Here is a 14,392-nt window from a genome sequence, read left to right on the forward strand (position 1 = left end):
TAAAGAAAAACTTAATTGAGGAATTCAACACTTACCTGAACAACTTAACCTTAAAATAAGTTTCCTGTTAGAAATTCACTTCCATTCCCTGACATAATAATCTCACTCACCAAACAAAATGGATTAATATTTGCAAGTGTACAAAAAAAAATTCAACATCTACATGCTACTTCTCACCATCATCCTGCCTAGAAATGAGTACCACAGAAACTGAGAGAAATAAGAAGGAACGAGAAATGGCTTACCTAAGAGGGATTTGTATAAAAAATGGATACAATCTTGAAACAATCAATAGCATCCCTGACAGATACACAAATAGTTGGGGGGGTGGTTACAAAAATTACTTTACTGTATATCAAAACATGTCGAACTATATCACATAAAGCTGTGTTAGTGCAGCATGACCTCAAAATACCTTTCAAAATAACTCAAAATACCTTTAGGGGAAAAACTGCATGAAAGAACATGTCAAGGATGTTGAAAAAGAGAGAGAGTATACAAATAAGGTTGGGTCATTCTACAAATGAAATAAATCAAGTGGAATGGGAAATAAAAAAAATGCCACATATTGACCTCAGTATCTATATTCATGTTTAAAGAAGCTTCAGAGATGGCATAAATGTAGCAAACACAAAGGTTCTCATCCAAAACTAGATTCATCCAGCTTTTATAAAAGGAAACTGAGAGAAAACTTGGTTATGATGAACATTGCACAGCACAGATTAGCAATGAAGCAAGCAAGCATGTGATATATCAACAGAATATCATGTTTAATAGTGATGCTGTTAAAGCTGGCTAATATTTCAACATTTATTCTAGGTTTTGTATGTATTTAATCCATTAAAAAAAGTTACTTTTTTCAAATGCAACATGGTATATAAGAAATTAGCAGCATGAAAAATGCTTTATATGTGGCAATAATGGATTTATTGATCAGCCACCCTGAATCCATGTTAACAGCTTCATACTATTCTGATTCATTTATGTAATGAATGAATGAATGTAATATTCTTTGAAAAGTCCAGCAAACCATGATGTAGCCATTTCCTTCATCCAACTCAGCTTATAGTTTATTATGGAAAGAAAGCAAGTAAATCACTAAGGCATGACCTGCCCTCCACAAAGCTATGCTCTCCTCATGGAGTATCATATTCCTGTCCACTATTTCCAAATTCTGCCTTGAACCAACTTTCCCACACCTGCTTCTGAGATACTGATCAGTCTATAATTGCTACTTTTTGTTCTGAAGGTGCCTTTATGTACTGGAACTATTTGGATTCCTTCCACTCCCTTAAATCCTGCAAGTACAGAAACTTAAATAGTATGGTAAGAGTACTGGCATTTCTCTTGCCCTTTCTTGTATTATAAAGGCCATTATCCCATCAATACCATGACTGTATTCAGAGTTCTTAATATCCTAAATTTACACCTCTATTCTCATACCAGTCCTTGAATTACCATTGATATTCACTGACAATTTTATGGGCTTTTTTCAACTGAAGGTGAGTTAGCATCATAAAGAGGTGACAGAATTTTTTTTTGCTTCAGCTGTTCAACTTTAGTTGCTTCAGCTATAATCCCAAAATAACAATTAACAAATCATTCACAAAGTGATCGCTCATTAATTCAAATATTTCTTCTGTTTCTATCACTTGACTTCCATCTGTATTCATTAAATCTGTCCTTCTGTAATCATTTTTCCTTTTTTTTTAGCCCACTAGCAAAAAGTCTTTTGGGGTTTCCTTTGACCTGTTTGGCTAATTTCCTCTCAAAATATGATTTTGTCTTCCTTTGAAAGTTTTTTCACTTGGTTATACAATAAATTAAAGATGCCAAGAAATTATATTCTTGGTTTCATCCTTTATCCAAGTGTAAGCAAAGTTTGCATGCAAAGCCACTTCATGACTTCACATCAATTGCCTCAGTATCCTATAATGCAACATACATATCCACCCAAGTCCACAAGGATTCTTGGTTTCATCCTTTATCCAAGTGTAAGCAAAGTTTGCATGCAAAGCCACTTCATGACTTCACATCAATTGCCTCAGTATTTATCCTATAATGCAACATACATATCCACCCAAGTCCACAAGGATATGTGTGTTGCATTACGCATCATCGATATACCTCTATATACAAGTATCCCAGTAGTGAAGTGAATGACTTCACAGGCGGACTTTGTTTGCTTACACTTTGATAAAGGATGAAATCAAGAATATAATTTCTTGGCATCTTTAATTTATGGATTTTGTCTTCCTTTCCTTTCTTACTTATGCTTCTGTAGTGCACATGAATTTCATGATGACATTTATCCCTTTATATTCACTCAAGAACATTTTCTGTTTTGCAGTTCCTGCTTGATAATGCAATCAGTGACTAATTTAACTGCCAGCTGATTGATCTTCTTGAATTGTCGATATTTGGTGTGATAGTGCTTCCTCAAATACTGCTTGACCATTTCACACATCCTTCTTTAGCAGTTTATGACAATGCTCTAAATTGCCCTCTGATTTTATGAGCATCAACTTTGACATACAGCTCTTCTTAACTGATAATTTCAGTTTAATCGCCTCTCAGGTTAACAGGACATGATCACCAACTGTTGAAAAAGTAGTTATCTTGTGTCTGTGATGCTCTGTAATCCTCAGTCCCTTCCATCATTTGTTGTTTTAAGCAATTATCATCTAATAGCTGCATAAATTTCATTTCCTTCTTCCAATATATATACCTAGAAGTGAAGTCTCTGGTAATGATTACATGCATGTCATTCCTATCTCCTTTTGATTCTCATGTCCTATAGGAACAGCTAGATATATATATTTTGCCTGTTGGCTTTTATTCACTGTAAACAGCTTTCAACATACAGCAATCCCTGGATTAGTGTGCCTAATGTGTTCTTTAAAACAGGTGCATTAATCGAAAACACACTAATCGAATATAATAACCTAGGAAAATGTATAATTCGTTCCTCAGATTTCTTTTTTGACCAGTAATTTTTTTTATAAAAGAATTACGGTGTCTCAGGGCCTAGTTAAAGGAATTTGAAGCTGAAAGACAATAAAACATATTCAGAATATAAATTTATTATTCTGCTTCTTAACAAAGAATTGAGCTAACGTAGTTTGGCAGGCATTGTTTCTTTTTTTCATACAACTGACGGTATGGCCCCATTGCCTATTCTGCAAATTTTACTGGTTCTCTCTTCACCAGGGTCAGTTTCTAAGCATTGCTGCTTAAAAACTTCAAATGCACAAAAACTATATTTAAATTGTTTTTGTGAAACCTATTTGGGCTTGTCAGTGATTAAGTTTTCTTCATATTCTTCAGGATCTTCCTGTTGATTCACCCATTTTTGTGTTCTTGTCCTATCTCTGCTCTGGACTCACCTTGTTCATTTTCTTTATTATTTCAAGTTTTTCTTCCAATGAGATTACTTTTCGAATCATTTTCACACTCTATTTTTTGCTCACTAATTCTTTTACTCATGATTAAAGGTTAGGAAAATAATTTAAAATAAAAAAGTAAGGAAAACAATTGCACGTGATATGATCAGCAAAATGTCATGTAAAGCAGACGACATAAATTTTGGCGGTAAATTTGGAACATAGTGTACATGGAAATAGTGTAGTATGTCATTAAAAAATAACTTTGTAAAATGTTTCAAATCGGTAACTAAATTATTTCAAATTTTAGAGGCACACTAATCAAATTTGGGTATCGAAAAAAATGATGCACTAATCAGGGGCGCATTAATCGAGGGATTGCTGTACTGTCTCCATCAATTCCATTATCTTCTTGCTGAATTTGTACTTTTGCTGGTTGCATTTCTTCTGTTATCATTAGCAATTCTCTCTTAATAATAATAATTATTATTATTAAATAATAATACAGATATAGAGAAGATAAGAATATAGATATAACAGATATGGAGAAAAGAATGTGTGTGTGTGAGGGGGGGGATTATTATTATAATTCTCCCACATGCACACACATACTCTCTTCTCTATATCCTCTCTGAGATTATAATATCCCTTTTCAACAACTCAGTCTCATCAAAAATTATAAATTTTTAACTACATCATTCTAACCATTGCAAAAACCTCCTCATCCTTTATCATGATGATTCTTTGCATTAGCATACATGAACTGCAATATCCACTTTTCCATTGTTATTGTGTTATCTTTTAATGCCTATTCCTCACATTTGAAACCTGAGAAAGTATAGATCAATACTTAAGATAGAACTACCTATCAAAGGCATGAAATATGGGAAGGCAGCTAGAAAAGATGATATTCAAGCAGAAATGCTGAAATATGGAGGTATTTAAGTTTCATGGTGGCTAAACTGCATAATTCAGAGGGCCTCATCAGAAGGTCAAATACCAAATGATTGGAGTAGAGCTCTAATAGTTCCCATCTATAAAAGAAGGGAATAACTGAATGTGAGAATTACAGAGGAATTTCTCTGCTAACTGTTTCAGGCAAGATTTATGCAAACATACTTGAAATGAGGCTGAGGAAAACTGTGGAAGAGATACTTGGTTATCAAGATAAGATTTTCACTTTATGACAAATAACTGAGCAATCATGGGAATCAAGGATTTAAGTTTTGTAGATCTGGAAAAGGCATACAACAAGGTGTCCAGAGAATAGCATTTTAAAACACTATAATTATATAGGGTACATTTAAGTTGTATGTCAGCAGTTAGAATTGAAGGAAATGCAGGCAGATGGTTTGATGTAAAATCACATGTAAGACAGGAGTGCACATTATCTCTACTCTTATTCCTCATCTATATGGAGGTATTATAAAAGAAAGTGGAATTAACTTGATATTTAGAATCAGAGACACCAAACTTAGCTTCCTGCAAATGATGTTGCTCCTAAACAAATCCAGTACAAGCTTTTAGGATTCTCTAACTAAATTGAATAACAATTGCAACAAATTTGGCAAAAAAAAAAAAAAATCAGCAATATTATGAAATTATGAAAATAGGCAGAAACAGAAGGGAAAAAAAAAAAATCAGCAATATTATGAAATTATGAAAATAGGCAGAAACAGAAGGGGAAAAAAAAAAAAAAAAACTTCAATTTCATTCTCAAGGAAGAGCAACCTATAGAACAAGCAATATACTTCAGCTATTTTGCTAAGTTTTCAGTGAAGAAGGCAAATAAAACATGGAAATACATGGAAATTGCCTGCCTGGTTGGCCGAGTGGTTAGTGTATCTGCTCTCCAGCCAAAAGGCTGCAGGTTCGAATCCTGCCATGGGCATGGATGTATGAAATCGTCTGTGAAAATACTAGTGGTGGTGGTGGTTGGCGGTAGATGCCGTTGATGTAGATCAGCGATAGCGAACCTATGATATGTGTGTCAGCACTGACACACTTGAGAGTTTCAGGTGACACACCTTGGATGTTGAAAAATATTGGCATTCTGATGAAAAAACTGCGATAAATCGTGTAAGATCGCTCTCAGTTAAGGCGAAGGTAGATTTCGGTTCATTGAACGAATTATATTTTATAGTTAGCCTATTTCTATTTTATTTTGTAGTTAGAGCTAAAGCACTTCTAACAATTTTCTCTTCTACATACTCTTGTGAAACTCTATTTTCTGCCTTAAATAATATCAAATCGAAAGGGAGAAATAGATTGAGTAATGATTTGAGCACTGCCTGTCTATAGCCCTTCTATAAAGCAACATTCTAGCAGTAATCAGCAACAGAAAAGTTATTAAATGTAATGTAAGCTTGTAATTTCACTTTATTAAATTAATTGTATAATATGAATTCATAGATTTTATATCAATGTCCTATTAAATAAATAGCCTCATATGATATGTATAAGTCACCATCTATGATTATGTAGTTAAATATATAATGCATGTATGCAAGTGGCACATCAACGTCAATATTTAAAAAAAAAAAGATGTTTGACACAGCTGGGTAAAAAGGTTCGCCATCACTGATGTAGATGATGAAAGTAGTTGGGGTTGGTGGAGTGGTGAAGACAGAGAGTTGTAGAGTAGGTGCCCTCCCTCAATGAGTCTTTCAACTCCCTAGAGGTGTTATGTGATAATAATAATAAAAATAGACAAGAATAAACAAAATTGTATGGTGGGGAGTAGGATATTTATATTTATATGGAATAAGATAGAAATTAGCCAAAACACTAAACTAGCAGTATAAAAGACAGTGTTCAAACCAGTTTTTTTTTTCTGTTTTTTTTTTAATTATCGATCTGAGAGCTGAATTAGAAATAAAGCACTTGGTCAAGGATGAACCACCAAGATGAGAATTCTGAGAAAAATCAGAGAAGTGAACAGATGGCATCAATAGCAAAATCATATCAAAAATGAGGAAATTAGGAAGGAATATAACATTTTTAACATTTAAGGTAGGATTGGTCACCTAAACAGAATGGAGGAGAAAAGATTACCAAGTGTTCAATGCCAAGATGGTGGAAAAAGGTCCAAATGAAAATCAAGATCTAGGTGGATTGATTCAATCTGAAATCATCTAGAAGACTGAAATATTAGATATGACAATATTGGAGTGCTGAAAAGTAATAGAGTAATCTGATGGAAGATTGTTGATAAGAGATTAGTGATAATGTAAACTTAATCACGTAGTATAGTCCTAGTATCCTGTACAAATTGATGCTACATATCTGTTTCCTGATACCCCAAGTGATACAGAAATTGACCTTCCATGTCTTCTGAATTAAATAGTGTAACTGATTTAAACTTTTTATACTTACTTAAGCATTTATACAGGGTGTATGGGCTAGAGATATCCAAAAATAACAGTTTATAATGTGAGACCCTCTCATTACATTTTCTCAAACTAAAGCTCATTCGATAGGAAATCTCTCCAAGATTTGTTTTGTCACACTTTCAAGTCACTAGTGGACATGTGCAAAAATGACATAAGAATGTCGCTGGATCAGAAGAGGAGGTCCAACCGTATGGCCACATAAATTTACTCATATGATTCCACTGAAATTTTTTGCATGGGGCTTTATTAGCACATTAACTGTCGCAATACTAATTTTTTTTTCCATCTTCACAGGCCACTGGGAATAATAACAAGTTAACCTATGAAACAGATACATATCACATGGCTCTAGCAGTAAGTGTATGTGTGAGGCGCACTTGTTGCACGTGGCAGTCAAAGTGTTAAAGACTGTGTACCATAGAAAAGTTCGAGATTTGGACGATTTGAAACGGTGTATTGTTGCAGCAGTTGCTCTAATAATGCCTCAGATGCTGGAAAACATTGAAACAATGAAACAAAATGATACTTGACAAGAGCTCAAGTATCATTTTGACATTCTGTCGAGCTTCAAGAGTACCCACATTGAACTTTACTAACCTTTATAAAAACTTAGTGAGTTACTCTGTATAATAACAAAAATTTATTTTAATAAATCTTATAGATGCTGAGATATGTGTGTGTCTTTTTGGATACCTCTAGCCTGTATATGTATGAACATTTAGTCATCTAGTCAAATATCATCTACTCTAGTTGCCTTTCCATTTCACATTTCTGATGGCTTTTTCTACTTCAAGTATGGATATGTATTCCAAACATTTGGAGTACAAATCATTATCTCTCAAACATTTTCTATTACTGTTGTGTCACTGCTCATCTCATTCAACAATCTTTCAAAGTATTTACTCGAGACAACCAAAATATCTTTATTCCACAATCATCATTACTGATTTCTTTTACAGTAACCTTTTCTCTATTTCTAAGCTTTTTCAGTAATTTCCAGAACATTTTGCCACCTTCATATTTATCTTATATTTCTTAACTGGTAATTAGCTTACGGAATTAACAACGCATATAAAGTATATTTATATGCGTTGTTAAACACGCAGGCACTCACAAAAGCAAATGGGCTTTTGTGAGTGCCTGCGTGCACATACCATATTTTTATGTTCCTGAAGATGGCAACGTGACGTTGCCGAAATACGGAAGTTATTCATTAAAGTTGTCTTTGATTAATATACTTTATATGCGTTGTTAATTCCGTAAGCTAATTACCAGTTATGTATGACCAACGTATAAGCCTTGCTACTAGACTTATATTCTTGTACTTCCCAGAACTTTTGTTTAGCTACTCTTAAACAAAATTAAGCTTTCTTACATTTCTTTGTATTTCTTGAGGTTACCTGAGTCATTAGCAGCATATTAGCTCCCCCCCAATCAAAGGCTGTATGCTTAAAAGCCTGCCTTGCAAATGGATGTTTGTAATAGTCATTAGGTGGGAAATGAATCTTATCACCCAGTGTGAGACTACTGGCATCACTTAGTAGAGACCTGAAGGGGCTTGAAAGTTTTCCATGTTTGGTCTCTAGAGTACAATGTCCAGACTATATAAAAATTCAATAAAAATACAAAAAAATTAATGAAAGCAGAAGTAAAAAAAAACATACCCACTCATGATACTAACATACTATAGGCTTACAAACTTCTCACGAAAGAGTCACTTAAAAAAATTTTGATTCTTGTTTACGAACTCTCATTTTTTTCTCCAATAATATTTTACATCTTTTCACTGTAATATTACTTTTTATTCTACTATATCCTGAAGCAGCTTCAGGATCCACTGGAATAAGGTAGAAATAAGCAATCATCCTGAAGAAATCCAGCAAGTACTCACCATTATTATTAGCTTTTCCTTGGGTCATATATTGTCTCTAATAACTAGAAATATTCCTCTACTGTTTTCCAATTAGAACCTTCTGTGGAACTAGAGGAACAAACAAATCTCAGTTTCCAATTCTGACATTTATCTACATCACTTTACTTGAAACTTCTTGATAATCAATATTATGTCTACTCTTTTCAGATCATTGTGGGCTGATTTTAACATCTTAAAGTTATTTAGTATTATCTTTTTTTTCTTTTTAATCCTGCTAGTTGTGCTTCTTTTCTCCTGATACCTCTTGCAGTGATGGTCACCATTTCTAATTCTGCTGAGGATGAATTTTCTTCTTATAGCTAACTTTTTAATATTCACCTTAGTTCTATGGCAAAAACAGTGAGGATCCTCATTTAACTATGCAATGCCTCACCCAGCATGAAATTTGATCATGCTCTATCATCATTTTTGTTGATAGTTTAAGAGCTAGTACAAAATAAAAATTGATCAGTTCATTTCCAAACTGCCAGCCCATCCTTGTTTATTCCATATCCAGGAGGATACCTATTAAAAGGTCTGACCATAGGAAACTGAAGAATGAGATCTGAAACTCTGGTCAGTTCTTCAAATTCCATGCAGTCTATGTAGTCCATGTGTTAAGGCTTAATTGCTGGGAGGCTTAAGGTTTTTTAAACCTTTCCCAGCATTGGGAAAGGATTAAAAATACTATTTAATTCTTTCAATATTTCTTTTCAGTCACATAGACATCTTCAAGGAGCAGATATATGAGACATGTAACATATACACAAAGGCAACACAAAATTATGTGAAATACATGAATGAAAGATCTCATGGAGTTAGGACCCACCTAGTTAAGACACTAGTCTTTCATCTAAATGTTTCACTTAGTTTTGTGTTGCCTTCGTATAGTATTTTTAAATCCTTTCTCAGTGCTGTTTCACTCCATTAAGATTTCAACATCAATCTATGTAGTCTTCTACCAGTCATCTAACTTTGAATCATAAGCACCCACACATATTGTATATCCCAAATTAAATTCCATCTCGCTAGAATGAGAATTATTACAATTTATAATGAATGGTCTGATCAAAATAAAAATTTGGGAATGGACAAATTTTTGTATGAATTTTTAATACCAAATTTCAATAATATCAGTTCAGCAGAGTTATAGAATAGCTTGTATATGGATGGACAAAACGAATCAATCTAATAAATGTATATACTCCTAAAAAAGCAACAAACAACTAATTACATTTCATGTGGGGTAGCTAAATATGGAAATTAAGATAATCCACAATTATACTAGAAATGATACAATAAAATAAGATGATTTTCTTACTTTTTCATTAATAATACAGTTAAGATCTTCCTGTGTAGGGGATCCCAAAATACTGAGGATGTGATTTAACTGATCTAAATCTGTAACAGAGGAAAGATAATAATAAAAAAATCTTAATACATTTCATTTATTAGTGTAACAGCAATTGTGGCATTTCCAATGAAATTTCTCATTATATCACATGCACTCACATATCATAAGAAGAAAATTAGTATTATAGTCAATTCTTATTACAGTGAACACTGTTACAGTAAATTCACTTGCTATAACAAAATATCTGACCAAAGTTCTATCTTATCAAAGCTGTCCTAAAGGAACTTCACTTTTGCAAAGCTTTCAAACAGCTAAATTTAGCAAGCTCATTGTCTAATATGCAAAGATTTTTGTTTTCATACTGATCTCTAAATATGAATATTATTCTATAACCAAACTATGAAGTCCACATTCAGGTCTGATTACTTTAAAAAGTTTACTGAAGATGGAATAAAATAAAAATAGAAAACTTATATGGCATTAGCACATAAAATATGTAATAATGCATACAAAAATGTAATTAATCAACAGATAAATTTCGACAATATTAATCCATACTTAATACAGTAACCACTTAATATTGACACTATACATTTGAGAATACCCTTAATTAACCAAAATTTAATCTTTTATTGGCTTCCTGGTTATATATAACCAGGACTCCAGAAATACAACTTAAATCTACTAGTCAAAAAAAAAAAAAAAAAAAGTCTTTGTAAATCTTGTTATAGATGTCCAAAAACAACAACAACAAAAAAAAACTAAATGCTACTTTGACAACACAAAGTAATATATTCTTTAATTCTCACTACCATACATTACATGTAATTATACAGAAATAAATAACTAAATCTTTTTTTACTTGGAAACAGTAAAAGTAGATTTACGGTTTTCAAGTAAATCATCATAACTACATGTAATCGCAACTCATTTTTCTTGGATCATGACTAAAACGAAAACCTAAAGTGTGGCGTGCAGTGGAGCATGCATGGATTAAAAAGAATACTATAATATTGCTATGTGAAAATGGGATTTTTGGAACTCAAAACCAGATATTTCTGAAGTCTTTCACATTAAAAGAAAAACGTTTTTCATACGGGAAAAAAAAAAGTTATTTGCTATATTATGGCAAAACTATAAGTAATTCATTATAAAGAAATATCTCTCCCATCCTATTTTTATAAACAAATCTCATTCACACAATTTGATTCAATGCATAAAAATGTAAGTCTTACTAACAGACTAACTTTCAAATGTTTCCAAGTACAAACTTTCAGCTGTTTAACTTTGTAAGCAAGTGACAATTTGATACTATTTTAGTAATATTTTATTACATACATATTGGAAAAGATTTTTATACTAAACTAAACTTTTTTTTTATGTGACCTCCATTCGCAAAAGGTTCTAAACATATCATGCAGTGCATTATTACCATGGGTGCACTATGGTTTATTACTATTTACTTATTTTCATTTTCATTTATTATTTTATTTTATTTATTTATATTTTATTTTTACATAATTCAGAAACCCTCTAGAGACCAAACATGGAAAAAATTCCATGTTTGGTCTCTAGACCTAAAGACATCTCCAACCTAAAGACATTTCCAAACCTTCATGTCCAGATTTTTACATATCTGCTTCTCAACTCACAGGCTGTTTGCTGGGTGACAGACATGTTAACCATTTAGTCAACTAGGCTGGTAACTTAAGTATAAATAAAATCAATGAAATTATTTTAGGCCCTGGACTATCTATCTAAAAAAATCTGTCTAAAAAATTGATGAATATATTTTTTTTTTTTCATTTTTAACAAATAGCAAAAGAAAGGAATAACTTGAATAGATATTAGTTTCTTACAATGCTTTCCAGGAAATATTGGCCGATTAGACACCATTTCTGCAAGAATGCAACCAACAGACCAGATATCAACTGCTTTAGTTAAGGACAAGAATTTTAATTATCAAAAATTGATTTTCTTCTTATACTTGAATTTCATAAATTTATATAATTTACAGTATGACTCAATATGATAGTTCTCACAGAAAACAATATTTGTGTGTTATAAATTGGGTAGCAATTATACTAAACACTGCCATTTCACATGAACATAAATTTAAGTCAATTTTAACCACAGCAACCATAGCAAATTCACTTACTAGTGTACTGAATGAATAAAACACATAATAAAGAAGTCCCATCCAAAGTACCATAGCAATAATGCAGTATTAATGGAAATTCGTTCAAGTAACTTTCAACTATAACAAACTATTTCTTTGGTCCCCACACATTTGCTATAACAACTTTTATGAAAACATTAAGGTTTAGTCAGTTGAGCCAAAAACACCAATGGTACACTGTGCAATGTGTACACACAATGACTAGGGAGAAAGAAGAAATTCTATTGATGTCTTTCTTGAATAGGAGGAAATTCTTTGGCAAAATAGCATGATTCCTAAGAACAGACATAATGGAATGAAAGAGGTTTGAAATAACAGCTTAGTTTCACAATAAGTTTGAAACTAACAATACTCTTGCCAAGGTTTCAGGAAAATGGTGGTGGCCAGTTGAACTGAGCATGCCCATAAAAATACTTACTGAAGAGCTATTAAAACTGAGGCCTAAATTAAACAACTTGGTCAGAGGAGGTGCCAATTCCCTTGCACATTTTCATAATACACAGTCTAATATGCCATCTAATCCTATGACTACGTTCACATTAAGGTTCTGCAATACCCTAAATACTTCCAATTCATCAACCTATTTCCTCATCAATATCACCACCTAGATGACCCACCCTCACAAAATGATCACTTAGTAATTTAACTATTTGGTTTGCTTGTGCTACCTCCTTACCATAAACACTTGTTAAAGTCATCCTTGCATAATCATTCTACCTTTTACTTGCCACAAGTGAGAGCTCTTTACGATTTCTCTTAACCTCGTCAGCAAGCATTCTTACCATACATGTCACCCTTCTTGCCTGTGTCTTGTACTGGTCATAGGCATGCTGATCACCCTTTCTTTGCTACATAGAAAGACCTGGTTGAGAGTTCTGGATGTGTGGAGTTAGTTTTCTTTCCACAACTTTTTCTTATTCTGCAGCTCCTGCTTAATAATATTTATTATGCAGGAGCTGCAGAATACCCCTTGACCACCTCTCATACACAACCAACATGTCTTGCTCATATTTGCTTAATACATGACAGTACTGAAAACTGTCATGTATTAAGCAAATGTCATGTATTAAGAAAATTTAAGCACTGAAAACTGCTCCTCAGCTTGTCATAATCACTACTTCATAATTCCACATATACACCTTCTTAACAAAAAAAATTCTGCATGTCTGCAATCTCCCAGCTGAAGACCACATGACCACTTTTCTCAAGTTTTCTGATGCAATGACCAGATTCAGCACTCTCTAAATATTCATTACATGCTGTGTCAGGTGATTATCTCTTAACAGCTGTATAAATTCCATTTCCTTCTCTCCCTGTGACCATTCCCTTCCAATATGTCTCCATAGTTGAAATCCCTCATAATAATTACTCAACCTGCACTTGTGCTAATATGTCTCCTTTTATACCCACTGGCTTATAGCTAGTCAACTATATATTTCATCCTGTTGGCCTCGATCTCACACCAGATGAACTGCCCTCTGCACCCCTGTCCTGCTAATGCACTTGAACTCTCCCCCTTTTTTTTTTCTTTTTTTTTATCCCAACTCTTCTGCTAGCATTAGCAAAACTCCTTGTATCACACTGAATTTGTGAGTGTTCATATTTTTGTTATTTTTGTGAGAATCATTATGACGTCTTGTGACATAATTATATTATTCAGAACATTCTGCGGTCATGCTTTTGTAAAAATCAGATGAGCATGTCATTATGCAGTCTATTAAACTCTGACTTCTATTTAGCATATGAATTCCAGGCATAAAATTTCATTATGCTTATTTTGCCAAATTCAAAAGCAAACCAAATTCATCTGAAAATTGAGACATAAGTGGAAGAATTCATTATAAAATATTAATATCAGAAACACATTTAATATTTTTATTGAAATATTTTTGACTAAGTTTCATAGCTTGTCAATTTACAGTTATAGGAAATCTCAAAAAAGAACAATTTAATTGAAGGCACGTGATATTATGTCATTTTCCTGCATCTGATATTGCACATAATATCATGTGCTTTCAATTAAATTGTTCTTTGGAATAGATCAAGTGTTAACTAATAAATATTTATTAAACCTACTAGTTTCACCAAACTTTAGCTGTTGGCATCTTCAAGGTACAAGCACTTAGGTTAAAAAACATTACACAAATATGAATAACTGTAAAATTCTAACAA

The 14,392-nt window shown here is 32.8% G+C and overlaps 1 protein-coding gene across 2 annotated transcripts in view; it reads right to left on the bottom strand.

Moving 5' to 3' along the window:
• rl (Mitogen-activated protein kinase rl) overlaps window positions 1-14,392 on the bottom strand; it is a 203,535-nt gene that overhangs the window by 91,065 nt on the left and 98,078 nt on the right. For both annotated transcript variants that reach the window (XM_090400971.1, XM_090400970.1), the window contains exons 6-7: window positions 11,901-11,972; window positions 10,009-10,088 (exon numbers count right to left, since the gene is read on the bottom strand). In XM_090400971.1, the coding sequence (XP_090257097.1) occupies window positions 10,009-10,088; window positions 11,901-11,972 (152 nt within the window). The remainder of the gene's footprint in view (window positions 1-10,008; window positions 10,089-11,900; window positions 11,973-14,392) is intronic.

This window comes from Typopeltis vanoorti, chromosome 11, assembly GCF_054136105.1.
Source record: "Typopeltis vanoorti isolate ZY-2024b chromosome 11, IOZ_Tvanoo_1.0, whole genome shotgun sequence".
NCBI lineage: Eukaryota > Metazoa > Arthropoda > Arachnida > Uropygi > Thelyphonidae > Typopeltis > Typopeltis vanoorti.